At 32.0% G+C, this 11129-nt stretch overlaps 1 protein-coding gene across 1 annotated transcript; it reads left to right on the forward strand.

The window, feature by feature from the left end:
* Positions 1-284: 284 nt before the first annotated feature.
* On the forward strand, positions 285-2591 carry LOC143249185 (forkhead box protein B1-like). Its single transcript, XM_076498644.1, has one exon. It carries the CDS (start codon positions 719-721, stop codon positions 1760-1762), a length of 1044 nt encoding a protein of 347 aa, XP_076354759.1. The 5' UTR covers positions 285-718; the 3' UTR covers positions 1763-2591.
* The last annotated feature ends 8538 nt before the right edge of the window (positions 2592-11129 follow it).

Genomic DNA, 11129 nt, shown 5'->3' on the forward strand with positions numbered 1-11129 from the left:
TAGTATTTCCTATTATTTGTTAGGACATGAAAAGACTAGCTCATGGGGGTACTCTGCCCACAAGAAGACCGATCTGAAAGTTTGAAATCAAAAAGGGCTACCATTCTAAGTATTATCAACTGTGTAATAGTGGGGGGACACACACAGACCGCAGCTAATTTGAAGGAAGGGAAGTAAAGAGAAATTGTTCAGTGTAACATTGAAAAACACAAAAAGCACTCACAACAGCTACAAGATATAAACAGAGGTACTTACGTTTTGAGACATGTTCTTTTGATATGTGCATTGGTGAGATGCGCCCTCACAGTCAACGTGCGTGCCTAGGGTAACGCCTTTCTAATAGATTGACAGTCTTTTAGTAAAACTCATTGGCTAAGATAGACCCGCCTCTGTATTACAGGCTTGGCTTTATTAAAAGAAGCGTGGCTATAACAACCCGAGTCTTTGGATAGGTGTTACCCAACTTGTTTTACTTGCATCAATCGTGTGTCTGCCAGCGGGCCAAACGCGCGTGGTAGTTAAGTAAGGTGCTGAAAATACGCTGTCGGAGTCACCCCTTGTTTGTGCATAAGTCTTTTTGCAAGCAGCCCTATTTATGTTACCAATGGAACACTTCATCAGAAAGTCACTGGTCAACAGAGACCAAAAGTAGCATACTGAGTTTTGGATCGTCTTTACACTTTAAAATCTCTACAAATCCAGTAGGTTTAGGGTGACGATGCCTCGACCCGGCAGAAATACTTACGGAGACCAAAAACCTCCGTATTCTTACATTTCTCTGACTTTTATGGCAATTCAAAGCTCGACAGAAAAGATGCTAACGTTAAGCGATATCTACAAATTTATTATGGACAGGTTTCCGTATTACCGAAAAAATACACAAAGGTGGCAGAACTCTTTGCGACACAACCTCTCATTCAACGACTGTTTCATCAAGATTCCCAGACGTCCCGACCGACCAGGTAAGGGAAGCTACTGGGCTCTCCACCCTGGCTGTGGAGACATGTTTGAGAACGGAAGTTTTCTCCGGCGTCGAAAAAGATTCAAGTTGCCCCGTGGACTGAGGCATGCAACAGCAGCTGCGTTTGCCGAACTGAAACAGTTAGAGAGTGCCACGCACAACGCAGTCCAAGAGCAAGCTAAGCTTCGATTAGCAGCATTGGCTGCAGCGCCGTCACATTTACAGCACTTTTGTACAGATTCGTCGAGGACTGCAGCCACGACATACAAACAGCCGTTTACAATCGAGAATTTGATTGCTCCAGATTACAAAGTTCCTGTCCACCCTTCGCCTCATCAGGGTCTCCCACCAATCGTTCATCAACCCATCTTACCGAACTTTCTGCCGTCGTTTCCTTGCTCTCTACCTTGTGTCTCAGCGGTGTCGTGGGCTTCTTCTGTCTCCTCCACGGATTTGACCTTTGCGTCAGGTGGACTCCATTCAAGGAATTTTCCTCCATTTCTCAATATGACTATGGCAGTCCACCCTAAATCACCAGGGACACTTTCGTTACCCCATACAATCTCCACAATGTCAGGATCAATGTCTACGACTATCCCTCTCTCTATGCCGTCTCTTTCGCTAAAACCGGGACTTCTACCTGCTCTGCAGTTCCCGGGCCTTCATTCAGATCGAGCAGTGTTCGGTTCTTTCCCCGCTGTAACCTACACTTCGTGCTCACCTCCGATGAGAATCGATTCTGCCTCCAGTGACACCTCTGCGAAATCTCTGGACATCATCTCAGACGACTCGTCAAAATAAGCAAGAACATTCAAGTTCCAGGTGAGCAGAACAATTAACCGTAATTACGCTCAATGGTCTACTCTCATAACATTACACGTGCATGTAGAAAAGCCGACAAGCTACAGAAAAATACAACGTTTTCAGGCTTTGTGTGATGCTTCTATATCTATTTGTTGACAAAAAAAATCTATGTTATCGTGGTTAGGCTTTAGACACAACTTACTAGCAATTCACAATATTGAACCATTAGATATTAATGTAAAAAAATGATATAAGCTTGCATGATTGTTTAAATACTGTTGTGTTAGGCGTAGCTCTTTAATAAAGCTATATTAGCCTATAAATGTACTGTGAACTGATATTATGATAGCAAATCTGCATTCAATGCGGGTAATCTTTATCTGTAAATAACCAATGTGTATAGGTTCTGTGTTTAAATTAATTTATGCTTAATTGTTAAGTGCAGAATTCACTACTCTTGTCAAAGTATAGGGAAAACATTCCAAATCTTAAGTGCCATGTCAGTAATGTCGTAATTGCAAATATGACGGTTAACTGCTTAGACAAAGTCTTGTTTAGAAAGCACTGTGAACATTTTAAAATTTTCGAACTCACAGTAAGTTGAAATATTATGGTTTGTCCTAGTTATGGCTCGAATTAAAAATAAGAAAAGTGAGGAGCAAATTAGTCTGAGTTTCACACTTTGTGTTAAATACACGGACTAATGATAGTAGATAGAATATTCTAATGCAAATTTCTTAAATATATTCTATGTATATATATATATATAGCAATAAGTCATGTTCCAAAATCATATGTAAATATTGTTCGGATCTTTTGTTTTGTAAATAAATCGTTGAGAAACAGCAAAATTAGTTTTTGTGGTTATTTTATTTTTATTACAGAAATTCTATACCATAGTTGCCACAGAGAGTATTAATGAGAATAAACGCAATGAAAGTGAAACATAAAACTGGTGTCAATATACAATAATTTTACTTGAAAAACAGTAGCTTAAATGCTCACTAAACAAATAGTAAAATCTTAGCTTTTTCACATGATAAAATATTTCAGAAAATAGGAAACCTTCATGGGTTTTTTTCGTAAATAAGAATGAAATAATCAGATTTCCTCAGTAAGTTTCAGAAACCCTTGTACACCCACAAGGGATGAAGAGTGCTAAATGGGCAAAATCAACAATACAGAAACTACAAATAACTAAACATTTATTATTAAGCTGTGTTCCAATGAATATAAAGTGATCAAAGTGCCCAGCTCATGTAAAATGAGACAGAATGAATATTCTTATTCTGTGTGTACGTGGAGGAAATAGCTTATATAACATTTATATACTAGCTTCAAATGGTACCGACGTTTATGCAATATATATCACAAAAAATAGTTTTTTACAATGAAAAAAGAAATGTTTATAACATATATATATATACTTAATGTATCGAATCTAATTACTTTTTATTTTCATTTGTTGATTATTATTATAATACTTTTATTATAAAAACTGCTTTGCATTGTTAGCTTAGAATTTATATTTAGGACTAAACTTCATGTTCTAAACTGTCAGAACATCGTGGTCAGTTGTTGGGTTTCAGCCAACAGTATCCTTAACAGCGGGAACGTATGGCGGTACTCAGCAGATGAATTAATACGGTTTATGATGAATCTTTGTTGAATGGACAGCAACAACTGCAACAAGTGTATTGGACGACGTTTCGAAAGTCTTGTGTCTCCACAACAGGCAGTTGTCGTCCATTCCACAAAGTTTCATCATGAATACTCTGCCTAAACAATCTATCAAAGAATACGGTTTATCTTTTTAAATAGAAACACAAGATATATATATTTAATTATGTACACTGGTGTATAGATTTATTTTTAATTTCAGTCTAGGCAAATATCTTACTCTAATCAGAAGGTTTAATAGTAATAATAATCAATCTAAGTTTTTGTCGTGCTTACTTTTTATATGATATCTCATTGTGCCTTTGGAATACGGAAAAGTGTAGATATACGTACAGCTTTACAATAACACAGATTTCTTCTTCAAAATTAATGGCTCCATTTTCTACCTTTTGATTAAGCTAAAGTAGAATTATAAATAAATTTATGACAGAATGCCTTCTTACTATGCCAACTCTTGCAATTAATTAAGAAGCAACGATATACATCTACGAGCTCTTAGCAGCTTTGATTTAATGGGTTAACAAAATTAATAATTTGAGTTTTCTTAAAACAGAGAAGCATTTAAGTAATAAATAAATTAATTCGGTTATTACATCTATAAATATACAGGGTTTACTAAATTTAATACATATATATAATTTTATATTAAACATATACTATTGAAATTTTAGCTATCGAATGAAATATTTCAAACTAAAACAAAAACAGTTTTAAGACATGTTTATTTTTTATTTATCTTATAATATGCTGAATTAATATTTCTATATGTTGTAAGCTAAACTGCATGTTGCATGTTCGAATCTATTTTCTCAGTTTAACCATGACTGCATAAAAATATAACATTCAATCACATCAGCCAATTAGAGTAGCCAAAACGTTGGCGGTGAGTGATGTTAACTAACTGCTTCCTTCTCGTATATCTCTTTTAAATTAGAGAATGATAACGCAGATAGCCCTCAAGTAGATTTGTGAAAATTTTCAATAAAACGAGCAAAGACTTATATTGTCCAATACAAATCAAACGTGAATTTCCCAAATTCATAGAAAAGTGCATAGTATTGCGGCCTAAATATTTATTGAGTCAGGTATTTGTAGACAATGACTAATAAAAGAGAGAAATCTACCAAATTAAATCCAGGAAACTGTGCTAACAATTGATCATTTTACAATTATAAAGAATACGTGAATTTCATTTCATTTATTTATTTTTTTGTTATGCACCATGGCTTGCCTGTGCCATTCCAGTGGATTGAGTCTCGATTTTAAACTTCATAAACCTTGCAATTCCACCTCTGGGCTGCATGGAGAATGGAGAATACATTTAATTCTAAAGAGTTATGATCTGTTTATATCTGTTATATCTCTTTCAGCACATTGCTTGTAAACGAATAGCAGTTATTTTGGTAGACAATAAATGTAGTGTATATGATAACTAGTTTATTCTAGGTACTGTAGTACATAATTTTAAAATTATTTTAATATCTTCAACATATCTTAGGTAAGTATTTCAACCATGCAACATTTTTTGAGGGTTTTTTTCTGTTCCATAAAATTCCTAGTGTTTAAAAGAAACTTATATTTATAAAGATCTATACCAAATGGTTATACCTATTTTGTTTACTACACACTATATCTTTAAACAAAAGATTATGCTGTGTTTTGTAAGAAATAAACTAAAAACATAGCTATATTGGATTTCATAATCACCCCCACTCAAGTACATACAATCAGGCTGAAGTCACATATAAACCTACTTTGCAATAATATACACTACAATAACACACACACATCCTCTTTACATGGAATACGTAAACGTCAGTGTTAAACATAATTTCAGTCTTCCATTGCTTTCTCTCGTTATTCAGCGTAATTGTATTTACTTTTTGCTGTAGAATATATTCAGTGTTAAAATTGCATTTAATTGTTATCCTGCTATATGTTTGGCTATTTAAGGCTATATTTTCGCTTTTCACTAGCTTAAACTAGTTTAAATTATTGAACGAGTGGTTAGCATTACAAAATAACATATAACAGAAAACCATCTTGAAGCAAATGAAAATAAAAAAATATATATCGCTATATAAATAAATAAAAGAAACGTAAATGTTGACGCATGGTTAGATAGATTTTACGACTATTGTACATAAATAAAGGATAATACTCCAGCTATTAGGGTAAATACCTGTTGATATTGTACTTTAGAGTATGCACAAGTGTCTCAGACTGAACTTTAAACATTCTTAATATCGGTATTGATGTTAAGAAAACTGTAATATGAGAAGAGTTTAAGTCTTAGTACGCATTCTAAGATCATATTAACTTTAGTTTACAATACACAAGTTCTCAGAACCAAGTAATAACCCGATAATGAGTTCAGCTAATTAAATATATTCTTGTGACCTTCTTCCTTACAAAAATTTCAGTGCATTGTTTCATCAGTTTTATCAACGATACTTTTGGTAGACCCAAGAAAAAGTCCATTGAACGTTTCAGGATATATGATTAAAATTTATAAAATATTCTGTCTGCCTGTTGCATATCTTGTCTGTATTTATCTAATTATGAACTTTTCATCTAATTATCTACTTGGAAAATATAATCCTATCTACTTATATACTTATGAATTGTCCATCTATCTGTTTATCTTGGTGCAAATTGCTCACTTATCTATTTGCCTACATAATAATTGATCACTACATATTTGTCTACCTAGGAATGTTTCACCTATTGTTTATATACCTATGGATTGATGCTTGTCATCCTTACTTAACGTTAATCTTCATTCTACTTATTACCAGTATAGAAGCCATCTTACTTGAACATAAAAACAAAATATGTTACACATATCAGATAGCAAAGTGATTGTTTTAGAGAATCTCTTCTAGGGTACAATATAAATATAACTTTTTTCAACAGTGAAATCGATAAAACAAGTATTATTATTAATTAACATATATGAACTATGATTGTTTTAGAGAATCTCATCTTGGTTACAATATAAATATGACTTTTTCAACATTGAAATAGATAAAACATGTATGATTATTAATTAACATAAGTGAACCATTCAGTTTGCATGTGTGTAGTCGCTCCTTGCACCAGACCACATTTGATTTAAAACATGGAGCACAAAATATTATAATTTGGGTTATTTCTTGTTCCACACTGGCTGAAAAAGCAGTAAGTAATAAGAAAACCAACTGTTACTGATTCATAATAAAATAGTGTTACAGTACTGCAACATTGCCATCAAACATATTATTCAAATTTTTACAGGATACAGAGCAACAATATATATGAATACCATATATATGCTCTGATGTTGCTTGGTAACAGGTGTTACCACAAGGCCTAAACCTGACAATTTTATTATGGTAATTCAGATACATTTATTACTGATATTATATCATTGCACTTTTCCACATTTAAAAAAAGTGTTTGAGAGATATCACATTTCTTTCATTGAACATTTCACTCCATTTTATATTTGATTTTTGTACCTGAAGCATCACTTTTACTAAAATGTCTACAATGTTTCTACACAAACTAAAATAAAATCAAGAATGCCAATGTGTTTTTAAAGGTATAATAAATAAAAATGATTGTTCAATGAAACCTAATTGCCCACTTACAACACTGAATACAGCGGCTTAGAGTTGTGGTTTCAATCTACATTAGTTCTTATCCGCTCCACTGATTCCAGGATAGGTAATGATGTAGTAAAAACAAAGGAAATCAAACGTGTACCTTTTGTAAGATAGTCCTAAATACTATATTGATTTTAATTAATAGAACTGTGTAGCATGAATAAAATCGCTGTTTCTATAATAAGTAGGTAAACATAATAGTTTCAAATATGTGGTGGTTTTTCTGCCGGTTTTTTTTCTAGCTTGTTTGTCTACATTATGTCTAATTAGTTTATTACATTACAGTTAGTAAGTATTGGTCGCATTGAAACAGAAAAATAAGAAATTTTTATGTTTTTATTTAATCTGTGGAAATAATTGAAATATTTGATTGATAATATAACACTATGTAACACAGATATTGTTCCTGGATAGTATGTGTTATTTCTTGATGCTTATGTTTTAGCAGTACAGAAAATGGCCATTATTCACTTCAAACTTTGCTTTTGTGAGCTGAATAATGAAATTTAGAAATTAACCTATTTTCTATGTAAAAACGGACAAATTTGCACATTTTCATTTACATAAGGTCTGAATAAAACAACATATGAATAAAGATTTACATGTATTTGTACTAAAGTTATACAAAAATGTCTAGAAGTGAGTAGTTTCTCGAGATTTGCGACTGTAATGTAAATCACTTTCACGTATCAGCCTCCAAATATAGTCTCTCATCATGTTTTCGTTATGCGCTCCCAGGTCACAAAAGCAAGTTGGAAGATCCTTTTCCATTTACCTTAGATATAAGCAATTGGGAAATAACACTTTTTGCCCAGGAACAAGAAAAAGTAAAAATTTTGTTACATAGTGTAATTATTAACATTCTTTTTTTTTCCTAATTCCTTAGTTTTAAAAACTAAACTTCCAAGAATATCATATTTGCAACAGCTGAGCCATTAGTTATTTTCAAATATTTTGGAGTGTGAAACTATGAAGTGTAAAACTAAAATATCAAATTATTAATTTCAAAATTTTTATCACGTGGTTTACAGTCTGCTAAAGGCATTACATCCCTACAATCAGAAACTAGTTATAAGTAACGTGATCGTGAATGCGTACAAGTTGATGGCTCATTTCATGTCTTAGAAAATCCACTATATCTGGACTGTTTCATTTGTTTGTCTGTTTTCTTTGCAAAAAACAAAACTGAGGATAGATATATAGCGTGTCCAGCTGTGAAGCGTAGCCATGTCGGAAATCTTGAGACTTTCAATTAAACTAGTGATAAAAACCTCTAAAACCGAAGTAACCTTTTAGGTATTAATTATGTTGTCTAAAATAAGTTTCCAAAGATTACGGTTAACATACAGGGAGATTCATAAATCCATATTTAGCTAATACAAAAATAGCTGAAAGGCATTCACTGGTCCCGAATCAATGATGCTTATGCCCTATTTGTTTGTCTTTAATGTGTTGTCAGCTATTTTAAATATCACTTTTTTATTTCTCTGTTGAATTTCTGTTTAATGTGTTTTCAATCAATAACTAAGAAAACAAGAGTAGTGACAAATATTTTGAAATATAATTCAACAATAAGATCTGTAAAAAAATTCCCTGTTAACGCAACTCAGTTTCTAATAATGTTTTTAACATGTTATTTTTGTCAGTCTAATGCGTTTTCAATCAATAGCTAAGAAAACAATGAGTAGTGACAAATATTTTGAAACATAATTCAACAATGAGATCTGTAAATAAATCACTGTAAACACAATTCAGTCTTCTAATAATGTTTTAACAAGTTATTTTCAAGTTAAACAAGTTAAAATTAATTTTACTTATTAAACAATATTAAAATTGAGCTAACTCGATATTCCTATGTCATATTTTCTAGTCCAGTAGCTGGCAAGTCAAAGCTACTGTGTTTACTAAAATTATTTAAATATAATTCATTATGTTTCAGAATAAAGTAAAGGTCTCTTACTTTACTGAAAATGTAAACGTAGATGATAAAACAACTGTCAAAGAACGGATTGCGCTTAACTAGGGACATATCAAATATGACATTACAAGGCTTCGTCAACAAAGTGTACCGTTGTACATTCAGATTTCTAAGGTAATATTTCTCCACAGAATATTATCAACGAGGATGCTAGGAAACTTAAGGTAATGTTCCTACTGATTTACATTCAATATACAGGGTGTCAGGAAACGAATATGCCAAAAGATGGAGCACCATCTCTCTTTACTCGAATTGTTAAAGTTTTCAAACCAAAGTTCTTCGGAGCGTTGGATTGGTAGGGGAGGGCCTCGTTCGTCCTATTTCAACCCTTGAAATTTTCCATTCTGGGTTTTTTTTTTAAACAAAAGTCTACCATGGCTGTCAAAAAAACTTGAAAAATATTTTTTCAGAATTTGGACACGGAATTAAATTAATTATAATGAATGTTGGAAGACATGACATGTAAAAGTTAATTAATTATTAAAACTATAACTTACGAGCCTACTACTTGTCATTATATTCAATTTTTATTGTTATCTCAAGAAAGAATAAAGTTTTTAAACTATATTTTAGATATAGTAATTTTCGGACACCCTACACTTGAAATACATGGTTTTGATTAATGTTTACTCTCCCAGAAGATTGCATATATTGTAATCTAATAAGGCAGTGCTTAAGACAATAACTAGTAGCGAAAGAGATTATGTGTTTTGTGACTTGATACTGAACAAAGGTAAGTAATGATTTATTCACAGTTGTGTAAGGTTGTGGAAATCATATTTGTACATAAGTTAATACACTGTCAAATACACATCTAACATAATAAAAATAGTTTACGAACCAGTTATATACTAAACATTTTATAAATATGTTTCGTAAAAGATAGAGATGTAATATTTATATAGCATGTGACCATTTCCTTCACTGCTACGGTTTATATGGCTAAAATTTTCTTTTGTCAACCATGATTTAAAAAAACAAACAAAAACGAATTAATATTTATGAATTAAGAATGATTGCTTTGTGGAATCTATTACAAAGTTAATGTTCCTTTCAGTATTGGTATTTCTATACCAATCAGATGAGCGGTAGATACATGTATCGCTTAGTACATAGATTTGTATATTATATCCATATGGATATAAGACAAAAGTATTGAACATACCTATGTATATTTAATTGCTCGTATACATCATGACGTGAATAACTGCCCACTTGATGCCATAGTAACGACGTACGCCCCAAAGACACATTTGTTTAAGGTACTGCAGACTACATGAATTAGAATTGAGAATGAACGCGACATTAAGGGTTAGATTTACATCTAATTCTCATATAGTCTTCATTTTTCTCGTGTGATTCTTTTCTTTGATTGAGTGCCTACCAGGAATATAGAAGCCTGTTCTAGATTTTTTTTTCAACTTCTTCACGCTCCTATACTTTTCCACGAGCACCGCAAAATAATTATAAATATACAAGTTATCGCAAGTCTAAATAATGTTAGCTCTTAAAACGGGCTCTGAACATGTTTCTTTTAATTTTACCAAAATATTGTAGTAAACCAAAGTATTGTTGTTTGTAACATAATTATATAACCAGAAACATTTTATTATATATATGTATACCCACACAGTGTACATACAATATTTCTATCCATAACTTTCTTCCACAGTGTATATATTTAAAATATTTAAAACTAGAGCTTTCTTCCAATATTTTGCATAATATTTCCGTCTAGGTTTTTTTTTTTTTACTTTTACTACCTAAATATTGAACTATGTATTTACGTGTTAGTTTTCTATGTATATATTTTACATTTATCTACGTCTCTCTATTTATATACTGAGTTTATTTCTACGAATTCTGCAGATGTAGCAGGTTAGAAAAAAGTGATTATTTTGAATGACTTGTTATTTCAATATTTCAAATTATCTATAAAACATTACGAACCAACATGAACTTCAAGGATGAATACTTCTTTGAGGCTTTTCATGTGAGATCAGAGATAACTATACAGCACCGCAAAAAGCATTTAGAATAACGTCTAACTTCCTGGACT

This window comes from Tachypleus tridentatus, chromosome 4 (assembly GCF_004210375.1).
Source record: "Tachypleus tridentatus isolate NWPU-2018 chromosome 4, ASM421037v1, whole genome shotgun sequence".
In the NCBI taxonomy this organism is placed as follows: domain Eukaryota; kingdom Metazoa; phylum Arthropoda; class Merostomata; order Xiphosura; family Limulidae; genus Tachypleus; species Tachypleus tridentatus.

Coding starts and splice junctions, on each gene's coding strand:
- LOC143249185 (XM_076498644.1), top strand. CDS start 719: ATGCCTCGACCCGGCAGAAATACTTACGGAGACCAAAAACCTCCGTAT.